The sequence below is a fragment of the Haliaeetus leucocephalus genome, unplaced genomic scaffold (assembly GCF_000737465.1).
Source record: "Haliaeetus leucocephalus isolate CR32 unplaced genomic scaffold, Haliaeetus_leucocephalus-4.0 Scaffold702, whole genome shotgun sequence".
NCBI lineage: Eukaryota > Metazoa > Chordata > Aves > Accipitriformes > Accipitridae > Haliaeetus > Haliaeetus leucocephalus.
In genome coordinates this window covers 2,858,497-2,873,316 of record NW_010973138.1, presented here as the reverse complement: position 1 = coordinate 2,873,316, position 14,820 = coordinate 2,858,497, and the positions used below count along the sequence as shown (strand labels likewise).

Sequence of the window (14,820 nt, the reverse complement as noted above, 5' to 3'; positions counted from 1 at the left end):
CTTACTGTAGATATAGATGCGCTGTTTCCAGTACCCCAGACTGAAAATTTGGAGCACAATGTCTTCTTTGACCACTAGATGCCACTGAACAGCTCTAATTACAGGCCTACACGATGAAGTTGCAAAGTCACAGTGTTTTATGGGAACAATTCAGTATTTCTTTTGATGCAGCTGCAGCAACATAAGCAGCATTTCAAGTAAAGATTCCTCACATCAAAGACCAATAATTCCCAGAATGATTTAGATGCTACAAAACCAGAGCGTACCTGCTTCATCGGTAGTGATGGTGAGCTCATTGCTGGCCTCACTCTTGCCGATGCGATTCTTGGCATACATGCGAATGTTGTAGGTTGAGGAAGGGTGGAGGTCAATGATAGTGGCTTGGTTTAGCTGGGGGGAAACATCTTTGGTTCTCTGAACAGAATCCCAAGAGTCTATTTAATAAGAGGTTAAAATAAAACAGACAAATAAAAGATGATGTTAACATTGCTCACACAACCATGCAGTTAAAGCATCTCACAGAGCAGGATACTGCCATTGCTGAATTAACCCAGAAAATGCCTGCTGCTACAAGCAAATCGAGTGATCGCCTTCCTTGACAGCACTCCCGACTGCTTCAAGTGTGGTGCTGTGATCAATGGGATCTCAGCCCCAGGGTCATCAGCAAATCTAAGGAAATAGCTACTCCTTGGCCTTTTTTTTTGAGGGAGTGGTGAGAGCAGCAAAGATTCCCCAGTTGTGTGTGTGTGTACATACTGTTTTTTTACCATTGCTACATTGGAACAACTGTGAAAAAGTTGGGAGCTCCTGCCCCGAAGGCATCCTCACTCAACGAGAAGGTGGGTTGTGCTCCAAAAAGGGGGGGAAAGGAGTTAATAAACAGGAATGGAGGGCTCTTAGACTTTGATCCCAAACTCCAGGAGCGCAGACCACAGGTGAACAGTGAGCACGAGCTTGGAGTACTTGGCCATGGGGCTCAGCACCCTCCAGGACTGATGCTATCTCCCTGACTCATGTCAGGATGCAGCAGCAGTTTAATACAAGGGGAATGTAGAACCCTCTTAGCTCTTTGCATATATCTGTAAAAGGAAGAGCACATTATTATTATTCATGCTTACTATTCATCTGCCTGTTATGTTTTTAATAAATTCTCCAGACGTATAACAGGAAAAAGGATGGAAACTGGCTAAACACAGTAACCACTCCTTTTCATCCAAGCATTCAATTGCTGCTAACAAAATAATAGAATTTATCCATTCAAAGCATCTTGATGTCTTTTATGAGTTGCCATCCTTCATTTCTTTCTTACTGCAGGCGATGTTCCTCCTTTAACCTCTGCAGCATCCTATGGGGGATGTCACTGGAGGCTCTACAGGAGTGTTTTACAGTATGGGTCACTGTAGGCAGGATTGCAGAAAGGTCAGAAGATAAGAAAGGATAGTTTAAAAATAGAAAGCTTACTCAGATACAAAATATTTGCACATAAATTCTTTCATACGAGCTTGTTAAAGATGCGCAAGTTGGCTGGTTACAGGGCCTGTTTGCTTGTCCGTGTGGCTTCGTTTACCCAGAAAACATACAGGAATCAGACATTTAAGTTCTAACCAAATTCACTTGAATATATTTTCCCTTGGTAACTGAGTTTGTCACAGCTACCTCTGCAGGATACTTTCAGAAGCTTTAAAGGAGTTACCTGCAGGCAGTGCTGCTACAACTTGCTTTCAGTTTGCTACAACTTCACAGAATTTCTTAAACTTTACAGAATTTTAACCAGCAGTTACACTCCATTGTGTTAAATGTTATACAAGCACAGAAGGAGACTCTCTCTGTTCCAGTGTACGACACCAACAGGAAAGAAATTTTTAAAAAAAGACCTGCTTGGTACAGAGAATGTGTTAAATTTTCCCTTGAGAATTATGAGAATTTCTTTTAATATAGTCCATACATTATCAATTTGCTTAAGTTTTCACTTGGTTGTTTGAAATACTGACCTCTGAGTGGTAGGACTCTGTAGTACATATTAGCTGCTGAAATCAAATAAACAAATTGGAAAATTTCAGGTGATTCTTAGTACATTAAGTAATGACATGCCATGGAGAAAGAGAGAGATGAAAAGTCGCAGTCTTTTGTACTTCCCAATGTAGGTTTCCAGTGTTTATTTATGACTAATACATGGAAATCAGGAGGATATTTTGATACACGTATCCCCTTTTTAAAGGGTAAAATAAACCAAGAAAAGCAATCCCTCCAAACTGAATCAGTCCAGAGAGAAATTAATCAACTTCTTTCCAAAACCGTTTTCAGTTTAGAAAAATTTAAGTGGTATTAAGGAAAAGAAAAAGAATTAATTTTGTTTTCTTCTGGCAAATCCTAAAAATATTTGCTCATGTCCATGTGGTAAGTAATTGAGTGAGGTATTGACTACTGGCTCTTCTGGTTTTTATTGTTGTTCCAGAGAGCTCTAAAATCCACTTACCTAGAAAGACTGAAAAAGCACAGAAAACAAGCAGCAATGGTCTAGCAAAAAAAAACCAACAAAAAAACAAAGAGTGGAATTTTTAACGTATTCCTTGTTCCACTCATGAAATGTTCCACCCAGGCGTTTCTCAGTGTGATATAAAATGCACGCCGACACAATGATCTATGAAGACATTTATGATTTCATGAAACCCAGCAGCTTTGCACCCGTTCCTAAAGCAAAGGCTGGAGCTTTGGGGTTCCTCGGTGGAAGATGATGGGGATGCACCCGCGGCTTTTCAGGCCGCAGGCCGGGGCAGGGGCTGCCCCCCCCCGGGCCCACCCCAGCGCTGCCACCGTCGGTGGGGTTGGGGGGACGACGATGGGACCCCCCAGCTCTGCGAAGGCGCCTGCGTCCTGAAGGGTGCTCAGTTCACATGTGAGCACAAGAAAGCGCGAAGCACAGCCCTCTCCCTTCGGATCTGGACTTAAATGGAACTGATGGTCAGTTTGCCCCTCAGCTTTCCCTAATGGCATAAAAAATAAAAAGGATGAGGAGAGGAACAAAGAAGGACGCCCATACCTGTTCCTATCTTCAAACCTTTTTCTACACCCCCAGTGGAAACGTCCGATGGCTGCACGTCAGTGGTTTCGATGAAGGGCCGGGTCTGAGCGCCGCAGGTACGGTTCTGTACAGACAGGCATTGTATCTACGTACTGAAACAGCCTGAAATGCTGAGCTCCCACTGTTCATCTTGCTCCTGCACGGCAACTGGACCCTACGGATGCCACCTATCCATGTGACAGGCAGCTCCATGCTCCTTCTAGAGGGTAACTAACATGTCTTTTTTGTCTGGTGGCACGGTAGGGGTAGATAGGATACATGAGGGCAGCATCGTATAGTGAAGTCCATGCATGACGTGGTCACCTGCACTTTCTCTGAAAGTGAGAAGTTCTGCAGTTTTCCTTCTTGAGAAGCCTAGATGATGCATCCTGCTGTAAACCCATTTCTGAGTCCTCAGGGTAAGCAACACAGGTGGAAAATTCTCACTAAACACAACTGTGCAGTTTACAGCTTTCCTTTGGCCTTGGCAGGATGTTCCCTGAGCTTACCATCTGGATTGTGAATGTTTTACCTAAGTGTTCTTCTGTCCCGTTAATATCTGGAAACTGTGAGAATTTTTCTTAATTTCTTCTTCTTTGTTCTAACTTACCCCAACCCTGTGCAAGTTCTTCAGTAACCATCTTTGGTGTTTCATCTTCTTGATGATTTAATTAATGACGATAATCGTGTACAAGAATTCAGAAACCTGATCCTAGTTTCTCCAAACATTCAGCCTCAGATTCCAAAACCTGATGTTTCTGTTGTTTGCAGTGAAATGAAGATAATCTGCTCTTTTTAGGGCATGACATCCAGTATTTGTCTTCATATACAGACACAGAAATATTTTCTCCAACACCAATTCTGCCACCCTCTATTTTTAATTTCTTCCTTTTTTTTTAACCTTTATCACTATGTTGTGTCTTATGTTTTCATCCAATCTGATGGCGCTTTATTTGCTGTCTTGCTATTGATTTATCATGCCATGTTACAGAGACATAATTTTGCAATGCAAATTCACAGTGATTACCGCCTAATCTTTGCCTGCATTCTGTATTATCGCTTGAAAACATTGAACTAAATCTAACAAGGATGTTTTAGAGCGCTGAAGTCCTGTTCCACTACTGCTTCAATCAAAGGAAAGCAGCTCAATCTTCCCAGGTGGGGTTATGCTGAGTTGCGTGATTCAGAAATACCAGAAATACAAGTGCTGTTTTTGGGTGAGAAAGGAGCCTTTCAGGCAAGAATGACTTTCAAAAACTTTTCTGGAGCAGGTGGGTGGTTGGCAAGAAAGGAAAAGAATCAAAAAGAAAACAAAGCCCAGAAACTTGTAGGTATACATAACCCTTGAAGGCATCCTTACCTAGCCTACATCTCCAAACCTGTGATTCCTCACCACAGCCTCAGTGGTGAAATTTTATTTGTAATCTTTCAGGTACCATGCTTACCTGTACATTATCAAGTTTATTTACAAATACAATGCAAAAATGCTGACTGATGATTTAACATGCTTGAAAATATTTTATCTCGTAATGAAAACATCACAACATTTTTGCCTAAGTAAAGCACAAAGGAAATACACAATGTAGACAAATGAAGAATAGAAAAGACGGGTAGTAGAGTAATTTAAAAAAAAAATCAGCAAATTTTAGAATTCTATGAACAAATACATTTTTACATCTCAGAACTAAAGGGAGAAGACTATAAATGTACTATAGTTGCTTTGATAAACAGCATGTTTTGCTGGTAAGCACACATAGAGGATTCCTACCAGTGGACTACGTCCCCTTAAAAATAGTGCAACAAACTCCAACATAAAATAGTAAAATACAATTTCTCAGTGTCTTTTTAATCATACTTGAAATATGGAAACTTTGTTCCATTGCAATTTCCTTTCTAGTCCCTTCTCAAATCATGACTCAGGGACAGTGCTTAACAATGTGCCTCATTTCAAGTGTGATCTTACATCACATATTTCCAATGCACCTTGAATGTTTTTAGATTTCAAAAGTGAATATTTTGGGGGCTTAATATGTGCAGGAACAGGAATTTTTTTCTGACTTAGGGAGTTGCTTTTTTTTTTTTTTTTTAAACTGTTCACCTCATTCATCTTATTTGGCGTTCATTGATGTGACTACCTGGTAACCTAGCAGAAAGGTACCTGCTCTCGTTGGCCTGCCAATGTGTGCTACTGATCTTATCCTTCAGAGTATTTCCAGTATGTTACTGAAAACTCTGCATGGTGCTTCAGCAAATTACCACACAGCTTTCTTCGTCTAGAAATTCTCATAACTACTCTTTTTCACTGCTAACTTTCCAGGGAAGATGCCATGTACTCAGATATCAATAGAAAATAACTTCTAAAAATCAGCACTACAGGAAAAGATAAATTGTAAAGGCAGGTATTATTTTTCTATAGGGAAAAACAGAAAATGAAAAGAAAAAAAAAACCCAACAGAGAAAAGATAAGAACAGGGACCAAGAATCAGCCAGTAAAACCATCATAACAGCTATCACCTAGAATGGCTTGTTTTACAGAAAAATTTATTCCCCTTATGTGTAGGTTTCTCTGATAAAAGGGAAAAGGAACAATTGCTAAACTTAACGTCCTTACCTCAAAAAAAAAGACAACAAATGAAGATAAATCTTACTGTGGAAGATTAAATAAACCATGGTAAAAATTTCCATCAGGCAGTTTCAATTTATGAATTATCTTTTACGATACAAATTCAGTGATGAATGACTAGTGATGGGGATGACTTCAGAGGAAGATTATTTCTTACCCGACTTATTTTTGCACTCAATATCATAGCCAGTGATTGGGCTGTTTCCATCAAATCCCATGGTCCATCTGAGGGCAATACTGCGTGCTCTCACCTCTCGGATTTCTATTTCAGGAGGGTCAGGGGGCTCTGAGTAAACACACACACACAGTTTTAGTCAGAAGAAAGCCCGTACCCTTAACAAGATAACATTTATGCGCATGGCACTGGCACAGCTTACTGATGGTAAGCTCTCATAGCATTTTCTCCGGTCACTCATTAGTACCCTGAGCCAGTTAATCACCTGCTGAAGAACGCTAAACAGAGGGAGGAAAAGTCACTTTTCAGCTAGGAGTCACTGAGGTAATCTTGAATACTGACTTCTGTTTAACCTTCTTATATGCAACATAGAGTTGCATTTCCTTAGAAGCACTCTGGATTGGACTACTCATGCTAGAAAAGATTTTTGCCTTGAACACCATGACCATGTCTCACTGATACTTCTACAGCTTTTACACAAAAGGTGATGGTAGAAACATGAACACTAAACTTAAAAGGGTTAAATTTGGTGGGGGGAGGGAGTAAAATTTCTCTCTCTTTGAGTAGGTTTAAAGGTCTTCATTTAATAACAGAATAATTTGATAGCAGTATAAATTTACACTAAAACGTCTTTCTGTCTCTACAGTTAAGGATGTAAATGAATAGCATTTATACTGATTCTAATGCCCCTTTAAATTGTCATGGCAGTTTAAATGGGCAGTGGTGTAACTGAGAACCTGTCCCCAAACTCCATCTGAATTTTTTGGCAGTGCTGCCTTAGGCATTCCCTGAAATCTGCTGTTACTTGAAATCAAGAGTGAGGAGAAAGAAATTTGCAAGTCCTAGAAATGTGTTGTGTGCATGCTCAAAGGCATACAAGCAGAGGAACAGGCATCGCACAGAAAGAAGCAGTGGCCAGTGGCTGAGTCCTGCCCGTGCTCTGCATCCCAAATACTGTCGCTCAGCCACTCCAGGACTTGCTGCTGTCTGCCTGACGGAAACCCTGGCGGAGGGGAACCCCAGACCCAGGCACAATAGGTTCCTAGAGTTTGCGTTGTGCAAACTGATTACAATTTATTTTGACTGTTTAAACTTGAAATATTTTGTTTAAAGATCCACAGTAGGTTTAACATTTCTCTAGAGATAAAGTCAGATCACTTTTGCTTTATTTCAGACTTGGGGTTTAAGCACATTTGTTCTTTAAAAGCAAATGCAATCCTGTCCCTCTCCCCCTGAAAATGTAACCGCCTCATATCCATTGTCCCTACTGAAGATGATAGTTTTAAGTATCTTTAGTAGAGTGTCAGCTAGTGTATGTAAGAAAAATTCTTCTTATTAATTTGTACAGATCTAGAAAGACTCAAGCTCATCCTTTATTTTGATTTAATCTGTGATGCTGGAAAATGAAAGACTGGGCGTCTTAACACAGCTCCTCATTTCTTTGACAATGAGGAATACATTTAATTAGGAATCAGAGCCTCCCTCCCCCAACAGATTTCTGAGGATGGCATACACTTACTGTACTACAATAGCTGTGTTTTTTTCCTTATGTTGTCCTCTTCCTACCTTGCACAGTGAGCTGAATAATTCCACGATCCTCCCCATAAGAATTGATGGCATGGCAGGAAAAGAAGCCAGAATCTTCACGCACAGTTGGCAAAATCTATAGGTGGTTTGAAAAGAAGTGATTGATTGAACAGCACGCAGAGAAAATAAACCAACAGCTTTTCTGTATGGTGCAAGAAAAATTGTACAAACTGTTTTACTTGACAGTAATAAATAAATATTGCATGTTATACACATACATACATATGCATAGTAAAGCATCTAAAATACCGAGACTTATCTAAACTAGCAACACCTGGGCTGAGGAAGCAGGCTATCAGCTCTACATGTGTAGTCATGAGTTGGAGCACCACCTATTCCTGTAGCTTCTCATCAGAAGTCTTGTTTCCAGTTACTCATAAGTTTGCCAAGTATTTAACAGTTGGCTGAAATTTTCCATACAAAATGGTGCCTCCTGCTGCCTCCAATTTTTTCCAGTTATTTCTGAAAATAACTCATGTGGCTGAAGTCTGTGTGGAGGAAATAAAGTTTCAAACACTGGTGGTGAACCCTGTAGTATTCAGTAGGGTGCCTCATAATAAAATTTTGGGTGGCTTTTCTTTTCAATTTGTTATTTAATAACATAGAAAGTTATACATGATCTCTATGTACATGATCATAATGATCTTTTTCTACAGGACCACTGCTTCATTCAACGTACAATAGGGAGAGGATTTTTTTTAAATGAGCAGATATTCCAAATACCATTTTCTTCTCATTGTTCAGTGTGCTGGTCCACACTTTATTTACTGCACACAGTTCAAACTGTGCCCTGAAGACAGACATTCATTTTCTCACAGCCTTTTCTGTGGATTCACCTATGCAATACCCATTTCAGAAACATGAGTGAATTTATTTTCATAAACCCTGACATCATGAAGAGTATTACCACCATTTCGTATGGGGAATTAAGGAACCAGACATATGATAATGTTTGTGGCTGCTTGACAAGTTGCCATATATTAGCTGAGCCATGGTAACTCCATGTGCTCTTTATTCCTCAGCAAAGCCAAGGTAATATGAGCACAACTCTCATTCACCACTGGTTAAGATAAATGGATTAATTTCCCACTTGCTACAAGGATATTGGAGAGTTATCATCTGAGATGCGGTAACATGTCAAGCTGTGTTAAGTTGCACGTGTGGCTGGGCTTTAAGATAGGAAAACAAAATTTTTCAGAGCCCAATTTGATACATCTAGGGCCTTCTTTCCCCCCCTCAGAGTCCTTAGCAATAAATAGCATTTCATGTGTTCATAACAGCTTCCATTGAGTTAAGCTGCAGCTATGAGGGCTTAGTACTTCTGCAAATCAGACCCCAAGGGCTCAAGGCAAGTACCTAGAAAACAAAGAACACACAATTATTGGCCACCTGTGAAAAGTTTGGTTTCAATGATCAGCCTTGCATCACACAGTGTCTTTCATTACTCAACCCTAATTCAACTCCAGAGAAAATCCAAGTCATGCCTGACTGAGGCAGGGGTCCTGCAGAAAAAATAAAAGCTGAGTATACAACTAAAGATCACATCATCATGCACACATGCAAAAGCACTGAGTTAAAAGCTTCAGAGACAACCTTAATCCTGACATTTTCTATTTTGGGGGCATTTTATCTCTCAGAAGTCAAAGGTTTTGTATGATGTAACATACATATGGATGTAGAATGCCACTACCGTACACAACTGCTTCAGAAGAGACTCCTCCAAGCAGGTCTCCAGCCTTCCAAAAAGAAATATTGTTGTGCATCCAGGCATTATCTTATTAAAGTCAATAAGACAAATGAGAGCAGAGAGGTCTAGGGGTCTATCCTATAATTAAGTATTATTTGTAACACAAATATACTAATATGAACAAAGTCACACGTAGAACTTATTCTTCCTTACAGAAATCAATGACAAAGCTCCCTCACAGAGAGCAAAACCAGATTTTTACTGGATATCATCCAACACAATTTTTGGCTAGTAAAGAAAGAGATATACCTTAAGAGTTACACTAGAATATAGACAATCACCAGAGAGCTAGAGAATTATTTCCTTGAGCCTGGTGAAAATGTTTTTAAGCATGTGACTAAAAAAATGGAAAATCAAGATTTTTGACTGAGAATCTATATGATTTTTTAAAAAATTCTTTTAGATTTCATAAAGGCACATGTAAAAATATAAAGGAATGGACTGATAACTTTCTCATGTTGGTAAATTTTAAATTTGAGTGGAAAAAGGTATATCCTGGTACATTGAGGGCAATGTCATAGTTCCACCCATTGTAGGTGGCACCAGAACAGCAGGAGTTTCCTGTGCTTCCATGGCATCTTGGGGAAACTTAAGTCCCCAAACCACCAGTGCTACTCATGTAGCCCCTCAATCTAACCCAGGTCAGCCACTTAGGAGTTAACAGAATCCCACATACTGATTTGTCAGGCAGGTCGAGATGCATGGTTCCCACACCACCAGACAGCTGCCTGTCACAGAAACAGAAGTGAAGATGAAGTCTATGACTGTTTGCTAGGTGGCTTGGTGACTTCTGCTACTGTGTACAATAAGTGCCAAGGACTACTGGCAGCAGTAGATATACTACTTACGTATCTACATGTGCCTTTTCCTTCCATCTCACTTTGAATCTGATGACTAACCTGACTTTGTAAAATGGTCTCACAAGCCTCACAAAGTGAAAGGGAGGGAGAAAACGTACTTTAAAAAGACAGCATTTTTATCTCAAAACGGCTAATGATTTTGGTGAAGGAAGCCTGACACACATCAGAGCTAGGGGTCAGATATTTACTCAGCGCTTATCAGCAGTGTACTCAAAACTGAGCTGTGGCCCCCCAGGAAGGGCAGGCTAAGGCATGAGCCATGTTGCTCCCGAGACAGAAAGGACAGGGGGGCTGTGAGCCAGGCTTACTCTCTTGTTGCCTCTGGAGCAGGGGAGGATGGAGAGTAATTTTTCGGGGTGGGGGGTGGCGGGTGGGTGGGATGCAGAGATTTCCTCTATGTCCTCTTGCTGCCAGCTCTCCAGGGCTGTGCCACGGGTGGAGAGAGTGGTGGGGCTCTGACCTTGTAGGGCAGAGGTATGCAACCCTATCAAAACCAAATCAAGCAACACTCTCACACATGTAGATGAGTCGCAGGTCACTTTGTTTTCTTACCTGCAGAGTAGAGATCACTTCATCTCCGACTTCCTTGGTGGAAACAAGGTAACGGGACATTTCAGGGTTAATGATTCGGTCTTCTTTTTCCCAGCGGACTATGATGGGTTTCTCTCCATGTGCTGTGCAGCTCATCTCCTTCTTTTGACCTTGCGTTGCCAAGGTGGTATTTGGATAGGAGGTTATCATAGCTGGAACTAAAACCAGACAAAACAAAAAAATATTGCTCCTTAGTGAGCTGACTAGTCTGTTGATACAGGCCTGGTCCTTTAATCTGGGTCTCATTCAGCTTGTCCATATTTGACAAGATGGCAAAAAATGCGAGGAATTATTTTACTTTCATTGCTGTGTAAGAGAATTTTCTTAAGATTGAAGATGAGCCTCAAAGGGAATTTAGCAGAGAGGAGCTGGGACTGGACAGTGGGGCTGTAGAGAAGAGACAAGAAGATGTGAATCCAAAGGAAGCCTGGCTCCATTTGTTTTGCCGCTCACAGGACAACTTGTAACATAATTAAAATTTTCACAGTAAATAAAGGTACTGTAAGTAATAAGCATTCAGATATGGGGCCAATAAAGAACTGATAAAAATTTCTTATTCTTTCGAGTGAGCTACTGCTTTATTTGCTGACAGATATATGCTCTACCATTTTGTATAACAGTAATGACTTATCAAAATGAGGGTTCAACTAAACCAGGAGCTGTACAAAATTAAAAGAAAGGCTCTGCACCAAAGAGCTTACAGTCCAAGTATATGCTGAGTGCATAGTTAAACTGTACTGAACTGAAAGTATAATTAAACTGACAATAAACCTAGCTAGATTTCAGTTTTTTATTGTATTCAGAAGGTATTTGCAGAACGGTTTGGACATAATTGTCAACGTCATTAATCATTCAGGACTTTAAAAAATTTTAATGTTGAAAAAAGTACTCTCTTGTTAGCAAGAATAGGCTTGAACCCCAAGTATTTTCACATTTTGGAACATTTTCTGGAAATAGGAAGAAAAAATCCTCAGAGTGTTTTACTGCAATCCCCTCCAAACACAACATTTTTGAAAGAGGATGGTCTCTTTGGTGTCCTCGGTAGCCTGTCCTTTCCCTCCCATGTGATTTGTCCACCAATGAATAGCATCTGTGAGCATTTGTGGGCAGGAAGAATCAAAGCCCATGAGTCTGTCTTTCAGTTCTGGCCCTTTCCCTGCTTGGGAGAAGCTGGAAAGCCCTGGACAACACACAGAACTGCTCTCTTCTGAATGAACGTGTCCACTCCTTTCAAAGCATCTGAGGTGGCAGTAAAGAGTCCCTTCTCTAAGCTCTTGCACTCCAGGGCTGCCTCCTGCAATAGCCCACTCTCCTTGGTTTTATGCATGAACGCTTGCTTGCCTGTTCTTAGCAGAACAACTCACTCATTCCATCTGAACTTCTCTGGGTCTCTATTTTAAGAAGATGACATTGGCGCAGGACCCAATTTGAGGCCTTCCCGGTCTTTCCTCCTGCATAGATTGCATCTGTCGCTACCAGACAGCAAAAAAATTCCTTATTTAAATGAATTACTATAATTGCTATTCTGAAATGTTAATGCTTGGTGGCATGACCTTTTCACATGCCAGAGCTGTTGATGCTTGGATATGACAATATGTCAGGATGCAGCCCTTTCTGTTCAAAGGCTTCCTGAACAAAAACAAACTGATTTGAAAATTAACAGGGCTGTGGAGCTGTGGTTAGAGTTACGAATGGGATCTAATTACAGGAAGAACTCTTAGAAAGGTCTTGTGAGATACATGAGGCTCTTTAGGCACTGATATGCATTAGTGATGAAGTACATCTTGTCTGGATATTAGGTACCGGTTAGTTTTGTCAAAGAGGAGCATTCAAAGAGAAGAAACGATGAATAATCAGAATAGAAAATGAGGACAAGCCTGATTCCATCTTCCAGAGAATGAAAATAGATTCAGATTCATCTGGAGTCTGTCCAAGTACTAGCACTCACAGGGAGGTTAATTTCAGAAAGTCACTTTTTGTGGCCATCTGCTTGTTGCTTCCAAACACAGAAGCGAGCATACTAGGCCTATGCAGCTGCAGGGCTGTGAGCCCTGCGTGTGCAGGTATGTGCACTTGAACTTATCTGCCCCCATCCGCAACACCTGAAATAGACCAATATAACCTTCTATGCATTTTGTTCATCAATAAGAGACCCAATTCAAATGAGTGACAGGCTATTAAGGAGTCCACATTACCATCATTAACTTGTGCCAGCACCTTTCTTCCTTCTATAGTCTCCCAAGCCTTCCACATGTCCCTTCCTTCTTCATTTGCCGCACCTCTCCACATCTCCCTCTTTTCCCCTCAATGCAATACTCTCCAGTCCCCTTCACCTCCCCCTGTCCTCTTCATTCTGCAACCTCCTCAGGATCTCACACGTTCTCTAACCCCTACAGCAATGTTTTCCTCCTCCAACCGCATTCCCCATCCCTAATTAAATCATGCCAACCTCTCAAGTCACCTTAGTGATTTTCTCTACAGCTGCGGTCCTCCTTCCCATCAGCATCTCCTACTTTGAGTTTCTCTGGTGACGGAGGGAGCATGTCCTTAGCCCACCCAGGAGCTGGGGGTGGTGTGTGCCTCCCCATGAGACACCTGAGCTCCCGGGGTGCCCGTGTTCCCAGGCAGGAGGGCTCAGCATTTGGAGCAGGTGAGCCTTGCACTGGCTGGTTTACCCTCCTCCTGCTTCTCGGGTAGGAGCGCACAGCACGCACCCACAGAAAACGGGATGTTTGGGTTTGGATTTAAATCCCACAGACCTCGAGAAGCCTGTCTCAGAGACTGCTTCCTCACTTTCAGGTCTCCTAAACAGTTGTCTACTAAGAGTCCCCTGATGGGTGACAGTGCCAAACCAAACACCACGACTATCTTGCTCGCTTTTTAAAAAACAGAGGCTAGTTTATGAAGCTCAACTTTTTTTCCAACAAACTTTCTTAATAAGAGCAGCATAAAAACATGTAAAGAAAGATGACTTTATTTGTCAGATACAGCTTTATCCCTGCTTATCCTTCCCTTCCTCTCAATAATCTTCCACAAGGATTCCTTATTGCCATAGCGATGCCTCACAGCTAAATATTTCCCCTTCCTCCAAAGCTGATTTTTTACTCTTCACAATTTATCTCCAGTGATCCTAAACCAGAAGCTCTTCTTTTTATCTTCCTCTATGTCAAAAGATTTCTGGTAACAAAGACACATTCCCAAGGATATTTTAGGCAATGTATTTCTTCATCCTCCAACTATCTTTAATCAAATTACTAATGCAAATAACTGAGATAAATATGCTGGCTCTTTACTGACAAAATAATCTAGAAAACTGTAAATAAGCAAACTAAATCTGTACTATATATGCATGAGAGATTCTCTCAGGATGTCTTAAAAAAAAAAGTGAAAGCATTTAGAAATGTATCAAGATGATTCAGATGCCTTATTAAGTGTGTGTATACTTTATATCTCTTCAAATATACATTATATACACACTCATATAATGATATGTATTTATATAAGAGAATTTTGGAAGGGAAGGGCATGTTGCTGTGCATGTTCAAGGAATGCATAGCATCATGTTCCAGTACTACAGGAGTAGGCTTCCCTATGGGACAAATTAATCCAATTCTCTCTCCTCTGGGGTTCTCCACGTCTTTCTCTGAAGCATGCCATGTGGTGTTGTGCGTTGTTAAAGGTCTGTTGGTCAAAGTTGGACAAAATAGAAGCTACAGTTTATAGATTATGATAATTTCATAAAATCATAGAATCATAGAATGGTTTGGGTTTAAAGATCATCTAGTTCCACCCCCCCCTGCCAGGGACAGGGACACCTTCTACTAGACCAGGTTGCTCAAACCCTCATCCAACCTGGCCTGGAACACTTCCAGGGATGGGGCATCCACAACCTCTCTGGGCAACCTGTGACAGTGCTTCACTACCCTCATAGTAAAGATTTTCTTCCTTACATCTAATCTAAATCTACCCTCTTTTAGTTTAAAGCCATTACCCCGTGTCCTATCACCACATGCCCTTGTAAAAAGTCCCTCTCCAGCTTTCTCGTAGGCCCCCTCTAGGTACTGGAAGGCTGCTATAAGGTCTCTCTGGAGCCTTCTCTTCTCCAGGCTGAACAACCCCAACTCTCTCAGCCTGTCTTCATAGAAGAGGTGCTCCAGCCCTTTGATCATCTTCATG

General features: G+C 41.0%; 1 protein-coding gene across 1 annotated transcript in view; it reads right to left on the bottom strand.

The window, feature by feature from the left end:
* Positions 1-14,820, bottom strand: part of DSCAM (Down syndrome cell adhesion molecule) — a 402,368-nt gene that overhangs the window by 101,440 nt on the left and 286,108 nt on the right. The window contains exons 12-15 of the mRNA XM_010580406.1: positions 10,606-10,802; positions 7,426-7,522; positions 5,842-5,970; positions 267-434 (exon numbers count right to left, since the gene is read on the bottom strand). Coding sequence (XP_010578708.1) covers positions 267-434; positions 5,842-5,970; positions 7,426-7,522; positions 10,606-10,802 — 591 coding nt within the window. The remainder of the gene's footprint in view (positions 1-266; positions 435-5,841; positions 5,971-7,425; positions 7,523-10,605; positions 10,803-14,820) is intronic.